We start from the raw sequence: 15309 nt of genomic DNA on the forward strand, positions 1-15309 counted from the left end.
AAGAGTAAAGTGAGTGTATAAACAGACTTCGACCAACAGAGGGCAGCAGTAAATAATAAAGCAGCATTAGACAAGTAGATTCTTAAATTAAAAAAAGTTCTTCAGTACAAACTAGAGTCGTTTAAAGTTCATGGGCACAATGTCCTTAAAGAGCTTCTGGATATAATCAAATCCAGTTCTAAAGAAGAGAAAGACGACAAAAACCCTCTGTGTCTCTTGTTTTCTGGAGTATAGTCTTACCTGTGAATTGTTTGTTTTTCTGAAGGAAATTATGACTATTTTACCTTGATCATGTGATGATCATGTTTATCATGAGATTAATGTACATCTAGTTCTGTTGGTGTTTTAATGAGTTTTTTCATTGTAAGATCATATAATTGTGTTTGGAACATTGTTTTGATCAGAAGGTGTCACTGTTGTTCTTAACTTTTTAAAGTTAAATTCTATGTTATCCAACAAAATAAATTTTATTTAAAAGGAAGTTAAATATACTACAGTAAATTAATACCTAAAGCAATAAAACGAATTTAATTTGAATGAACTTGTGTGTAAAATTGTTTAATCAATTAAACAAAAAAGCTAACAATAAAATTTTGTGAGTCAAGAATTGAAACCTTGAGAACTTAATAAATTTGCCTGTATAGAATAACAGTTTTCTGTTATTAATTTAAAAGGAAAAGCTATACTTGGATCTAATATATAGGAGGTTAAATGAATCTTTTTACTTTTTAATAACTTTTTAATATTAAATAAAATGTAGAGCTCTGAACCTAAGAATTCAAATGAAAAATGAATAAAATGAGCTATAACTTTTTTTTTTTTCATTGTACTGTCTGTGTTGTGACTTTAAGTAAAACAAAAAGTATAAATAAAAGTTAACTCCGCACAATGACCCTGTCATGATTCTGCCTCATCATGTAATGTCTTTCTTGGTCTTGAGGCAGAATCATGGCAGAGCCTCTTGTTTTGTGTGGAGAGAAACATATTATTGTCGGCCAGACATAATGTGTGCTCTCTCCGGTCTCGTCTTTGGCCCCGCCCCTCTCGTTTCCTAGTTTAGCTTCCACCTGTGTTTCATTACCCACACCTGCCCATTGTTATCTTCTTTGTTAGTTCCCTTATTTAATGCCCTTGTGTATACTGTCCTGTGCTCGTTCGCTTTGCTTCTACGCCTAGTCTGTCTTGCCGTGTGCAACAACCTGGTGAAGTATTCCTAGCCTTGTCTAAATTACCCTGTCTTGTTGCTGTGTTCATTTAGTTTAGTCCCAGTCATGTTACGTTTATTTAGTTTCTTGTTCTCCTGTTTTTGCCCCCACGTGGGTAGTGTTTTGTTCTGTCCTATCATTTAGTCCTGTCCTTGTTACCCCATAGTGGGTTTTTGTTTTGGTGCAAAAAATAACCCCATAATACATGAAACTTCAGCAGATAAAGTCAACTGTAAACCAGCACTTCACTGACCTTTGGTGTGACATCTTTACATGAATCACAGGAGGTTCTTGAGTTAACTCATACTGCTTACAGTAACCAAACATTCATAGGGGGAATTTCTTTCTTTGAATGAAATGATGTATGATCATTAATTCTTTAAATATTAACATCACATAAATAGACAGCCATTGAGCTGTAGAGACAAATTAGGAACGTGATTCAAGTGATTCCACTTTTCTCTTTTCTACTAAGAGTCTTGAAAGCAGTAGTTAAACAGTGAACCTTTACTTTTTCACCCAAAACAATCGGTTATGATCAACTACAAATCTAGCATTTAATAGCATTTCATTTCTAAAATGCAATGAAACACTATGGCAGAATAAAAAGTAAGCCAGTTCTTCACATCATTTTTTAACTAATAATGAATCCTATTTAAATTAGAGAAATGCATTTTGTAAATGGCTGAAATGAACAAAAACTGCCAATATACACATAAAAACAAATCAGACAAAAGGACAAATGTTTTTTTAAGATGCTAATTGAAACATCTGGATGTCCGTATCATAAGCACACAAGTCCAAACAGACATTTTGGATTTACACATCACAAAAGCACAATATTGCCATAGTACACACCTGGACCAAACCCAATGTCGCTGTGACATTTTTAAGCTTCCAATAGCAAGCAGAGAATAGAAAAGTCTGATTTTTCTAACAAGCGGCTTAGACAATAAAATGCAAAAACTGCTTCCTTTCCCGCTAACTGCCTCTATAATTCTGAAATGATCAGGGTTTATGAGGATGAAAAGTGCATGTCCCACTGACAATGTTTACCAAAGCATCAGGAAGTTCCCGTTTTAAATCACTTTACCCATAAGTAATTTCAAACACTACAGATATAAACACTTCAGGGGTTACTGTCGTATCATACATTTAAATTTAAGGCCAAATATTATTTTTAAGAAGGGTATCTGATCCCAAATTCAATAGGAAAGAATAGGGGCTAGTAACTCAGGTGGGCCAAAAAAAACCTCATTACACTAACTTTGAAGCTTTTCAGATCCAAGTTCACATGGTACAATAATGTGTTTCTGATCATCATCATTGACACATAGGAGATCCCTATTGGAAGTCAAATATACTTTTTCAATCCTGTATCAAAGCATCAAACCCACATCTGACACAAAACACACTGCAGATTGATAACAGGGCAAAATATAGAACATACAGATACATATGCAAAACCTAAAAGAAGAAGAATGAAACCACTGAGACTATAAAATGCAACATCGTTCACGGAATCGTTTGGCCAGACTTTTCCTCTTCTTCTTTCCATTCTTCTCCTTGCTGTCCTCCATCTTCCTGGCACGGATTTCTCTCATGAGATCAAAGAAAACCTGCAAACGATTCCAATATTATTTTCTGCACTTTACACTGTAGCTTGCTTATAGCTAAATTGTAAAATTCAGTATTTATCTAAATCAAAGATTATTACAGATTGTTTTAAGAATTACATGACAGAAGAAAACGACTGCTGTTGCATGAAGGTACTTTACATTCACTTTCATAGATGTCAGCATCTAAGACGACTGGAATGTTGGTCATTTTATTTTTTTTAAATTAACAGAAAAACTCACTAAGTGCACCTGTAAAAATGTCAATATGTAAAAATAGTTTTACAGTTGTCTCCTAGCACAAACCTTATCTACATTGGCGCGGGTCTTAGCAGACGTCTCCACGTAGCAAACGCCCCACTGATCAGCTCTGGCTTTGGCTTCATCTGCGTTTACCTGCCTCCTGTCCTCCAGATCAGACTTGTTCCCCACCAGCAGAAAGGGGACGTTTTCATCCTCCTTCACCCGCAGAATCTGCTCTCTGAGTGTGGAAAGAATGGGTATCTTATGTCTGATGTACTGTTACTCTATCTTACATTTGGTATCGCTGGACACAATAAGTCAATAATGTAAGAAATTATTCTTTTCTCCAAAAGAAGTGAAAAAAATATAATGCTTGTCCATGAGAAACTAACTGTCATGATGCTAGCACATACTGTAGTGGGTGGTTGTTTACTGGCCCAAAAGAGCCCACCCCCAGATCTCTATGATATTCTGCACTTTAGATAAGGTTTGGTTTCCTCTTTCAGTGTACATCTATTGCTTTCAAAAGTAATACACCAAAAAGCCCACAACTTAAACAATAAAAATAATAATAAACATTTCAAATTGTTTCAATAAATAAATCTTTAGTATGAGCGATAAATTCTATTTTATTTTTATGGTGCTTTTACAATTTGCATTACATCAAAGCAGATGTACAAGATAAATGTGATGCAAATTCTTGCTAAAGCAAGAAATAAAATACACTGCAAATGTATCAAAAACTCTGCTTTTTTAGATTTAATCAAGTAAAAAGATCAGTGCATTTACAAGACCGTCATTAACTGAAGAAAAATCAACACATCTCCTTTAAACAATCAGAGGAGCGTCTCATGAAGAGAACTATAATTTACCTGAAATCAGCAGTTGCTGCAAAAGATTCAAGTTCAGTGATTGAGAAGACACAAAGGAAACCTTCCCCGCTGCGGAAGTAGTTATCCCGGATAGCCGCATAATCCTCCTGACCTGCTGTGTCCAGAATATCAATCTGGACTTCCTCACCATCCAGAACCACTTTCTTCCTGTAGCTGTCGGCTTTTGTGGGTTCATAGTCCTCCACAAACTTCGAAAAGACAAGAGGTGAGTAATTTATCCATATTAAGCAATTCATTCAATCATCATTTTTTAAATGTACTGTATAGAAAGCATCCTCATCCTCACCTCATCATACATGAACTGCAAAGTTAAAGCTGACTTTCCCACACCACCACTTCCGACCATGATCACTTTATGGAGAGCCAGAGAGTTCTGGCCTTTCGGCTTGGCTGCTGCCATGGTAACAGTCGCTATGAGGCGGGGTTAAGGGATGAGTGTTTTTGATCAGGACAGGTGGGGTTGGGGAGGCCGTGAAGATACAGAAGGTCACTGGAGTGAGGGGTCGGGGTGCAGGCTTTTTCTGGAAAGGACCATGTATCGCTCTGTGTGTCCCTAAAAAGTTGAGAAACTTGATTATATTTGTCAGTTTACATGTTTAGCACAATTCTTCCAAACTTATAGAAAACAAGAACAGGAAAACCTTGCTTTACATTTTACAGACCTGTTAATGTTAAAAACAACCAAACTAAAAACAAACATTATTAATACATCCTGGTCCTTTCTGCTCTGAAGAATTTTTTTGTAATATTTTATTAAAATATAATAAATCATCTCACATTTGAAATGGCTTTTCTGCTGATGTCATCTAGGGTGCTTGAAAGCAAACTATTTCTTCACATTTTTTCATTAAAATTGATCAATTCGATCAATTTTGTTCCAAAAATCAAGCCCTACACAGTGTTCTCAGAGTATCCAGAAATACTGCCACCACCGGTATATTATATATATATATATATATATATATATATATATATTGGGGTGTAACGAATACACGCAGCTCATGATATGATATACGATGAACAAATGAAATAAAAATTAAGATAACAGATATTTTACCAAAACATTAAAGGAACAGTTCACCCAGAAATGAAAATTCTGTCATCATTTACTCACCCTCGAGTTGTTACGAATCTGTATAAATGTCTTTGTTCTGCTGAACACAGAGAAAGATATTTGGAAGAATGCTTGTAACCAAATAGATCTTGGCCAATTGCTTTATTTGTCCTACTATGGTATTATTATTTTTTATTATTATTTTATTATTATTACTATGGTTTATTTTTGGGTGAACTGTCCCTTTAATAACTTTCCTTAAAAATGTGTTGTACATAAAACATCTTATAGAACTGACACAACATTGGTTTAATTGAACTTTCTGTATTTATAAAAAAAACCCGAATTAGGTAAATCTATGAAAAATTACACAAAATGTTAACATAAAATTAAGATAGGGATTAAGAAAGCCTCCTAAAGCAGTGAATTAAAAAGACAACTTTAAAACATATTATGTTGACGCAAGTAACGTGTTGGCAGCTAAACCAACAGGACTACTAGATCTATCATAACATATCATATTTTTTTGTATAGCAATAAAGGACGTATATCCCTACAAACATTTTTATTTTATAACAGCGAATGTACTACAATATTTAATGCACATAAACACATACTGGAAAAACCCCTATGAAACCCCTTGGTTAATCATTTGATGATCCATTATTCTTCCTCCTCAAGCAACAACCGTCCATGTTCCTGACCATCCAAACACTTTATGGCACTCAAAGCAGTGCAGAGTCAACTTGTTTTAAGAGTCTTCATAACTATTACAGACTAACTCTCTGTGCATCTGTGAACAGCTCTAATGGTCCATACACTTCTTCAGTTATATCTGGGTGGGGTTGAGTAAGTGACTAAACAAGACACCTTATCTAGCATGTCAACACAGCACAAAACAAACATCTCTGTGTATTTGATCCTCAGATTGCAAATGCTTTGCCCTCAAATAACAGAGTTCCTACTGAATCGACCCCAGGCAATCAATTAGTCAAAACAGCAAATTATCATAGTGTAAAAAACTATTAAATATGACATATTTAGGTGGTATATGATTAAATGATGTATCAAAGTCCTAATTATCTATAGGCCTGTGTTTGGTGGATGAGAAGCCAGGGTTGGGTCTGCTTAGCACAATAACATCTTTTACACAGACAGTACCAGTCTGCAGGGTTCATCTCATCATACAAACATGTACACATGGGAGACATGACCTGATCACAACGTCTCTCTGTGTTTTAACCCCACTTTCTCATTGACAATTATCATATTTTGTGAAACAGACATAGTAGATCTATAGTATTCTTCTAAGTGCATTATGAACGCCAGGCAGATATCGTGGCATATAAATATGGCGTTTATTCAATAAGACGGTATCAAAACACAATGGTTCAACCATAATACTTTTTTGTACGAGTCTGTCTGCTCTCTCTCTCTCTCACTCACTAGCTGGCCGGCTAGCCATCATAACACACACACACATATCATCTATCAAACTGCCGGGTTTTAAAATTATTATTAGAAGAAACATCAAAACACTTAACAGTTAACACACACATGCATGTCCTAATACTTCAAATACATAAACAGTGCAGGATCTTACCTTTGTGTCTGCTCGTTCCACCACTGAAGGTAATCCAGAGACACACAAGGACTCTTGGGAAGGGGGGAATTCCTCCTTGTTCTCTGTCTCTCTTTCTCTCCTATTGCGGACACCGCATCCCGAACAATGTCGTCGGTTCCAGAGCAAATGTGCCACAAACTTCACTTCCGTGAGGATTTACAGCGAGTATACGCCGGTTACTGTGATCTTTGGCGTGGCAGCAGTGCAGCGCTGATGATGAACCCGATAGGCGGGTCACATGGATCCGCTTCGGTTTTCCATGCAGGGAAGCGAACGGCGGCGGTATGCGCATGCGCAAATTATCCCCCTCCCTCTACACGAGTTTACTTGAGCGTAATGGCGGGAAATAATTAGAACGCTGTGGTGCATTTAAACGCGGACGTTTACACAGCAATATAGTTATATGTTTTTTTTAATGAAAAGTATCTACCATCAACACCGTTTCATAAACAAGTGTGCAAAATGGAGTCTGCGAGAAACAGCGGTAAAAGTTCATTCATACACACATAGAGCAGAAAAGGAGATACTCTTAGGAAATGTAATCGTGGTTTAGAGTAAAATTGTAGAAAACGTGTTTTTGACAGATTAAGTTACTATGTGTTACCAAATGGTCATTGAGGTGGTACCGGTTAGTAAGTTGTTTCGGTAGTAACTTAATTACGTAAGTGACTATTAGTTTGAAATTAGTATATAATGCTCGTTTTTTTCTCATACAAAGTAATTATAGTAATATAACTATAATACATTATTACATTTAGTTTAAATATAGGACTAGTAGACTTTTTTAATAGGTAACGTTATATAAAACTGTAGGTCCTTTAATTATGAAGACCAAAACCTTTACGCCTGACTTGAAGTCCAAATATGCTGCTAAATCGTGGAATGAAACCATTCAGCTAGTGCGAAGATGTATGGTAAGTAAACTGCCTTTATGTAATCTATTTGTATTAATGTTTTCGACCGATGTTTTTTCAGTGCATTAAAGCTTTTTACGCATTCTTTATCGACACGTGTTCCTGGAATTGAAAACCACAATGTTCTAACGTTACCAATTTGTATACAGGAACGTTATAAAAAATAACTTGTAGCTAAATTGGTAACGTAAATACTATTTACATAAGAGGTAATGGGGCAGAGCTGGATCATATATGGAATAAAGTATGATTAAAATGAAAACCGATAAACATTGTTTCTATTTGCATGTATTTGTAGAAAATGAAAACAGTAGAAACGGGTCAAAATAACAGAAAGGATTCTCTGTATTTTTTCAGACCTCAAATACTGCAAAGAAAACCAGTTCATATTTTTTTAAGCAATACAACAGAAATATTTTTACATGTATTAAGGAAAAGTTAAAAATGACCTGGATTAACCTGGATTTTTATCACAGTTTGCATGTGTCTTGTCATGCTGTTAGTCTTTCACATTGCTGATGAATGACTTTATATCACTCCTGAGGTTTGATTTGATTGATATTCAATAGACACTGGACTGGAGTGGTCACAACAATGCTGATGATATGAAAATTTGGAATGGTCATTTAATTATTTCCACGGCTGTATATCTATGGTTCATACAGCTATTTTACCTGATGCGAGGTCATTTGCATGCTCATTTAAAGGACCTCTGAATGATGTCATAAAAACAGGTCATGGTAAGGTAAACTCAGCCAACTAGTCGTAACTACGCTTGGTCACATACTGTAAGAGTTTGTTCTTGGTATGCAGATTGCTTGCCATTATGTGCACGCACAACTTCCTAAATTTGCTCCAGATGTGGTGCTACAGACTATTACGGTCTAAAAGTACTGTGCCAAAATATGCAAACGGCTGGTCCTCTTCCAGAAAGTAAAATATGCTCAAATCTGTTAATCCTTTAAAGTTTCTGAAGAGCCAATGGCTTGTTTTCTCTGGACCTGTTTCTTTAGGGATTTTCAAAGCATCTCGGTTTTAATGTGGGTCCTTGCAGACAACAGATACAAAATAATTTTCTCTTCGTAGGACAAAACAAGGTCAGATAGCAGAGTTTGTGAGCCGATCGCAAAGTGTCTTCAGAAGATCAATGAAGCACTTAATGGTAAGAATTCCTTTTATAGCCAAGTGCACATTTAGAATTAAAGCCTAACATAGTTATGTGAATAAAAAAAGGTCTACTTCAACTGTTTTTTTTTTGCAGTGTCTTCCTTGACAGCCATGGTGTCTAGGCTGGAGATGATTGCCAAGCAAAAAGGGTTTGAATTTTGCAAACATGAAATATTGCGCTCAGATTACAACAAATTCAATAACAAGCATGCGTTACAGTACAGAGAGAGAATGTGTCTAGTGACTGTGAGCCATGCTGTACACTCTGCTGACTTATGCGAAGAGCTATCAGGGTTCAACTTTATTGATTGATAATATGAAATTTCAGAATTTTAGGTTCAATTTTCACACATCACTTTGATTTCAAAAGGTCAATGTTGTCAAACCTTGGGTTGACATTTTATTGCATCACTGGTACAGTCTTTACATACCTACTGTACTATTGTCTGCAGTCTGTAGTTCTGAGCTGACGAGCTCTTGTTCTTTGTAGATTGGGGTCACACTTGAGTCCCACGGAGACTGTGTGTTACCTGACAGCAGACATGTTTTATATTGAAGTGGTGCTGCTTCCGGGGGGGGAAGTGGAAGATGTGAGGGTGGCCCATCACGGTGAAGCTCCAGTGGTGAGAGAGACATTCATGAGCCTGTTAAAAAGTGCTGTGAATGTGTACATGTAAGTTATGTTTTGTTTGTCTGTTTGTAAGTCAAGTCCATCATTCCTTCAGTTGCTGAGGTAAGAACATTTGGTAACACTTTACAAAAAGGTGCTATTTGTGTTTATGCATTAGCTAACATGAACTAAAAATGAACAATACTTCTATAGCATTTCATTTTCATTCATGTTCATTTCAGCATTTACTAATACATTATTCAAATCAAATGTTGTCACTGTTAACATTAGTTAATGCACCATGAACTAACATGAATAACTGTATTGACATGAACTAACATTAGCAAGCGTTAGTAAATGCTGAAAAACTAAATTGTTCATTTTTAGCTAATGCATTTACTAATGTTAACTAAAAGCACCTTATTGTAAAGTGTTACCGAACACTTCTTCGTTACATATGGTAATATATATGGAGAAATGTTTGCTACTGTAAGTGTGCCTTATCTACACAGGATGAAGAAATTTCAAGAGTTCTCTCTGAAGTTGGAAGACCTTGTGTGGTTTTACAATATACCAGGAGAAAGGTAACGCCTTCCCTGTCTGTTTATGTTTTAGTTTAGAGCTTTATTAATCCCCTTGGGGCAATTTAATTCAAACTGTTGTGGTGCTTCACATACACAACCAACATTTAGCACTACAGTACAATACATATTAACATACAAAACAAAGGGGGAAAACAATCAGCTACAATTTGTTACATAAACGTATCGCTTCGGGCACAAAAGTGAATTTATAACTGTCTGTTTATGGATTAACTGTGTATATTACTACTGGTCAAATTTCTCTAATGGAATATGCTCTCTTCCAGTAATATCAAGATTAAAATCTACACAGCCCTTCGGCATCTTGAGAACGATCTCTTAAAGATATCCCATTTACCAAGGTTTGAGTATAAATTACCAACTGTTTGAGTATAAAGAAACATCTATAGTCATAACACGCAATAAGCACATGGCAAGTGCATTCACTGTTATTTCACTTCTAGATCTTTGAGAGAAAGTGACCTTCATGTTGACCTCATTCTGAATGGCAGAATTGGAAACGTCCAGCCAGGCCAAGAAGGTGAGCATGAGGGGAACTAACTGGATCAGTGCGTTTTATTATGTGAAATATCAAACTATTGTTTTTCTCTTTGATTTACAGGGACTCCAATGAAAATAGAATACTATATAAGTCGATTAGACATTTTAAGGGGGTTGTCAAGCACAGGTACTGTTGAAAAACACTTTCTTAACGAGTATCCAAAATTATTAACATTCATTTAGTCTAATGCAGTGCAGAATATGTCAGTTGATGTCCAGATTTGAGTCTTATGCTGATATGGCTGTTGAATTCCATACAGGTGAGGTTAGTGGTGGCCAGGTTGCCTTGGCAACCGTGGGAAGTAGTGACACCTCACACAGGCTGCAGATGGAGTCACTGATCTCCTCTCCACCACAGGTTGACTTTTATGGGTGAGTAATGTGTTTTATACTGGCTGTCTTTTCACGATCTTTCTGTCGCTTATGTTTAGACATAAAAAAATCTTTATTTACATTATAGGTATAATTAATTATTATTATTATAGTTAAGAATTATTGTTATAATAATTAATTATATGTATTTTGATTTATCACCAGAATCACTAATTCAGATGTTCTTTAAAGAGTACATAACATGAGATCATGAAAATGACTTTTCATGCAGTGTGTAATGTTGCCGTGTTTGAAAGTAAGCAGTCTGCCAAGTGGTAAATCTGAAGGTGAATGAACAACAAAGTTATTGGCTTGGAAAAAAGGGAGTCGACTCCGAATCACGCAATCGATTCGTCCCTAGTGCGATTCGTGAACCGCCGCGGATGTACGTCACTACATGTAGTCTCCGCCTACGTTTTGCTAGGACTGCCCGCGAAAACTTCACTCTTCTCCCCCAAACCCTGTAGCTCGTGAGCCTCATTCACGGTAGACCAATCACAGCAGACTATAGACCATCTGACCAATCACATCAGACTAGGCTAGCGGAAAGGAGGTGATTAGACTTATGAATTGCAGAACGAATCGTTTCAGACAAGAAGTAACGTAAGAATAACTGCCTATTATAACGAAATAATGCGTGTTTTTACACCTTCTGTGTACATAAACATGTTGTTGGACACTACATTAAAAATCCCTAGTTATGTACTCTTTAATGCTTACTGTAGGTCGGTGTGCCCAATCCTGCTCATGGAGATCTACTGTACTGCAAAGTTCAGTTCCAACGCTAATCGAAGACACCTGAACCAGCTAATCAACATATTCAGGATTATTAGAAAAATAACAGACAGGTGTTTTTATACACTGTAGGGTTGGAGCTGAACTGTGCAGGATGGGAGATCTCCAGGAACACCCCTGCTGTAGGTTATATCATTATACCAGTAGGGGGTGAGCAGTGAGTATTATTTTGAGTATTAGAACTTGCTCCAAAGATTTCAGCATGATGAGTCGGATGACCAAAACATCACCAGTTCAAATTATTGTTGCCTAGTGGTTTGGCATAGTTGCCTGAAAAACACTGTGACCCTCTGATACCTTTACACATGACCTAAAAAATCTATCGACAGAAGAAACTATAAGAATTTATATAAGAATATAAAATGTGTTTTTTTTTGTGCTGTAGATTTCCATTGTTTCAGCCGCTCAGTGAGTCTGGCTCTGCATTACTCCCAGCTACCTTTCTCCTCAAACTACAGCCGCCATTACCAGTGCTCGCCTCCTTCATTGAGAAAATGTGCAAAATAACAGGTGCAAAACGCACTTTATAAAAAAATTTGTCTTATGTAAAAAAAACAAAGTCTTGATGTAAATGAATTCTAACTTAAATGAATACTGTGTAGATGTTGTAGTACCAGAGCAACTCCTGCAGGTGGAGCCTTTACCACAGCTTCTCATGAAGACCGGCACATTGCAGAACTCGAAAAGAACCTGGACAGGGGACGTTCAGTTTGTTGTGGTTTGTTAATATATCAAATACCTGAAAAAATCTATTGGCTGTGATGGCTGTAATATCTAAAACTGCAGAGTACTGGCTGCTGTTTGTCTTGACTTGCACCCATCATTCTTTGCTGCTTGCAGAGTGTTTCTTTTGGGATGCCAGACGAAATCGTTCATTGATTCCTTTGGTCTGTTTTGTCTTATTTACCTTGGTTGCTTGATTTGTACATTTCTCAGCCATTGCCGGCCTCAGAATACCACAGTTATGTGTTCTCAGCTGCCGAATGGAACCACGATTCGTGGAATGGAGCCCTGATTCACACAGTCCCCTTCACTCACCCCGGCCATGTCCCTGCACTACTGGATACCCTTCGCCATCAGTCTGCCATCAATGTCCTGTTGGCAAGCTGTTTCAGTAACCACAAGCACCACATAGGTTATAATACATATTCAGGACGCGTTATCTTTGCTTTGTCATTTATTGTCATTTTAAGATGGAGCCGCCTTGCTTTTAATATACTGTAGGTGCTGGCTTACCGTGTGACCTGAAATGTGAGGTCCTTCCAGAATTAGACCATTGCCTTTCTGTCACATTCAGCCTTGAGGATAGCGATCACCTGGCTGTTCGTAAGGACCTTCATATATTCCATCTGAATTGCACTGAATGAGGGATGTGTGAGCGGTTGTGCTATATTGTGTATATATTTTTTGAAGGTATATTTTAAGTTATTTAATGAATTTGTTTGAAATGTTGAAACGTTCATCATCGTTTTCAATGCTTAACAAAATGCCGGCCAAGACAGTGTGTTAAAAACAATGAAATTCATCAAGTGTGTTTGTCTTCTGGTATGTTATTTCTTGCAGTTTTTGTGATGGTGGCAGATTCTCGTCAGGTGAGCTGCAGACTCCTGATGCCTGACTTTGTGGATCATAAGCTTGATGACTACGTATCCAGAGTTCTCATGCGGTAATTCAGCATTTTACGGTTTCGTCACGATTACTTGTTGCTCATGCTTAGAACAAAGGCCTACTTTATGAATGGATCAGGTGCTTGTCTGCACTCTTTTAGTTGCTGTGATGCACACTTTTGAGAAACCCACACTGGCAAGGGCTGCTGCCCAAGACCATCATGGCACCAAAGTGGGCACATAACTGGATGATATTAAATGTGAAATGTCAACATGTATTTGTAAAAATATTGTTTTAAAAAAAATATTTAAACCATTTTGTACGGGAACTAAAATAAATAATGGACGGTTTAACAATACACTGCTTTTTTATAGTATTAATTATGGACTTGTTGATTCAAGAAGGCAGGGTATTAAAATCAGATTTGTTTTTCCTCTTCAGGTGCATGTCCATTCCCATAACAATGAGAGCCATACGCAGGAATGTTGCCAGTATGAAGGTCCATCCCTCACCTGACCCATCATGCCCTCCTGTAGTGGAGAGCACTTCTTTAACAACCCCTGTCCATCGTGACGTATCTGGTCCTAACATCATGCCTGCTCTGTACCCATCTGCCTCCCATGAGGCCGATGGGAAGAATGGCCTGCCGTCATCTGCAGGCTACAATGTTATGTCTGTTGGTTCTGCCCAAGCGGCTAACAATGCAAATACAGATGCTGTTGCTAACCCTTCCCCCTGTGCTTCTCTGGGTGTCTATTCACATTGGGTGTCAGGTGGAGTTCCTGCAGAGCTTCTATAGAGCGGGAAGTGTTTTTACTACAGATTTTAAGTTATTTCTTAGACGCTTTTACGTAAATAAAGAGAAACCTCTTACAGTTTTTCAAGTTTGTTATACTTGGCGGTTTTATTAACTGTTTAGATCCTTAAGGTTAAATCATAATTGGCCCTGTTTCTTAATCCTAGACTTAAATCAAACTATAATAACTTGTTCTTCTGAAACAGCTTTTTAGCCGTTGCCACCTAGGCTGTGGCTTAATGTCAAGCAAGAGCAAAAGGAATACTAGGCAAGTGTGTAATGCCTTTCTTTAGGTTCATATTTGATATATAATGATTTGATACGATTAATATAGGCTGTGTCATTAATAGCATTTTAAGGTTTTATACATTTTAAGCTTTAGATGCATTCGAGGGGAGACTTGAAACCGAACGCTTTATCTTACTACAAAACATAATTAAGCATTAAAAAACCTCCAATGTTGCCAGTATTTGCAGTTTTGTACAGCTTGCTTAAAGTTTTCATTCTGTTGTGCTTCACATGTGTGCCAGTCTGCATTAACAGATCCCTAAAGACAGGATGTAGATAGCGTTCTTGGGTTGCATACCGTTGAAGCAGAGCGTTTTGCTGTAAAGACATTCTGGGGCTTGGCATTTGACCCCAGTCCAGACAGAACAATCCACAGATTGGTATCACACAAGCCACTCGAAAGTAGACACGTTGTTTCTTCCAATACATTTTTAAAAAAGGTTTTAAAAATTAAACATTTTTTCAGTGAATGTCTTGAGGTGGTTTGTTTCGAACCTATTCACCTTTGTCATAATAGGAATTTGGTCAAGTGATATGTTTTGACTAGTAAAACAATAAAGTTCACCCAGTCAGGGTCACCAGCAAACACAATGTCAGCACATACAAACAATAAGGAACTTTGTATTGTCACTACAACATGAAGGTCGCAGGCATTTAGTGACTGATGGATGTTTCGAGGAAGCAATCCTGAGACAAAAATACCCTTGGGTATGATTCCTGTTATGTTCAGTGTAAAAGGCTTCCGTTAATAGTCTCAAACAGTTTCATACTACACAGGAAGTCTAAAACTAACAATAGAGCATACAGTGAGGATGCAGGTTTGTTACAGAGATCAGGAGACATTTGGGAAACTTGTTTTGCCTCTGATCAAAAACACATTTATAAATGAAGGGTACACTATGTGTATATATAGTCTGGTTATAATTTGATCCATATTACCTGTTGGATAATGTCAACGACCCATCAATTTTTTATGATGACT

At 37.0% G+C, this 15309-nt stretch overlaps 2 protein-coding genes across 4 annotated transcripts; one reads left to right on the forward strand and one right to left on the reverse strand.

Moving 5' to 3' along the window:
• Window positions 1-1395: 1395 nt before the first annotated feature.
• ralaa (v-ral simian leukemia viral oncogene homolog Aa (ras related)) lies at window positions 1396-6867 on the reverse strand. The gene is made up of 5 exons (XM_057322355.1): window positions 6615-6867; window positions 4244-4510; window positions 3937-4145; window positions 3128-3302; window positions 1396-2824 (listed from the first exon to the last, which is right to left on the reverse strand). The coding sequence occupies exons 2-5, from the start codon at window positions 4355-4357 to the stop codon at window positions 2702-2704; spliced, it is 621 nt and encodes a 206-aa protein (XP_057178338.1). The 5' UTR covers window positions 4358-4510; window positions 6615-6867; the 3' UTR covers window positions 1396-2701.
• A 128-nt stretch (window positions 6868-6995) lies between these two features.
• zgc:111976 (uncharacterized protein LOC553663 homolog) lies at window positions 6996-15260 on the forward strand. 3 transcript variants are annotated; one of them, XM_057322351.1, is made up of 17 exons: window positions 6996-7119; window positions 7449-7549; window positions 8636-8711; window positions 8811-8865; window positions 9207-9339; window positions 9421-9449; window positions 9839-9910; window positions 10195-10269; window positions 10372-10448; window positions 10530-10595; window positions 10729-10840; window positions 12021-12145; window positions 12238-12353; window positions 12572-12770; window positions 12860-12961; window positions 13199-13301; window positions 13685-15260. In XM_057322351.1, exons 1-17 carry the CDS (start codon window positions 7098-7100, stop codon window positions 14040-14042), a joined length of 1821 nt encoding a protein of 606 aa, XP_057178334.1. In that variant the 5' UTR covers window positions 6996-7097; the 3' UTR covers window positions 14043-15260. The 3 variants fall into 3 exon arrangements, with proteins under 3 accessions (XP_057178334.1, XP_057178335.1, XP_057178336.1); XM_057322352.1 differs by having other exon boundaries at window positions 12238-12350; XM_057322353.1 differs by lacking the exon at window positions 7449-7549.
• Window positions 15261-15309: the final 49 nt, after the last annotated feature.

The sequence above is a fragment of the Triplophysa rosa genome, linkage group LG23, assembly GCF_024868665.1.
Source record: "Triplophysa rosa linkage group LG23, Trosa_1v2, whole genome shotgun sequence".
NCBI lineage: Eukaryota > Metazoa > Chordata > Actinopteri > Cypriniformes > Nemacheilidae > Triplophysa > Triplophysa rosa.

Bases quoted from the DNA above. Each gene is read 5' to 3' on its own strand.
- ralaa (XM_057322355.1), bottom strand. From the start codon at position 4,357: ATGGCAGCAGCCAAGCCGAAAGGCCAGAACTCTCTGGCTCTCCATAAA. The intron at 4,146-4,243 runs GTGAGGATGAGG...GTCTTTTCGAAG, and splicing joins TGCAGTTCATGTATGATGAG to TTTGTGGAGGACTATGAACC. The intron at 3,303-3,936 runs GTAAATTATAGT...TTCCACACTCAG, and splicing joins GCAGCAACTGCTGATTTCAG to AGAGCAGATTCTGCGGGTGA.
- zgc:111976 (XM_057322351.1), top strand. From the start codon at position 7,098: ATGGAGTCTGCGAGAAACAGCG. The intron at 7,120-7,448 runs GTAAAAGTTCAT...ATAAAACTGTAG, and splicing joins GGAGTCTGCGAGAAACAGCG to GTCCTTTAATTATGAAGACC. The intron at 12,354-12,571 runs GTTTGTTAATAT...TACATTTCTCAG, and splicing joins GGGACGTTCAGTTTGTTGTG to CCATTGCCGGCCTCAGAATA.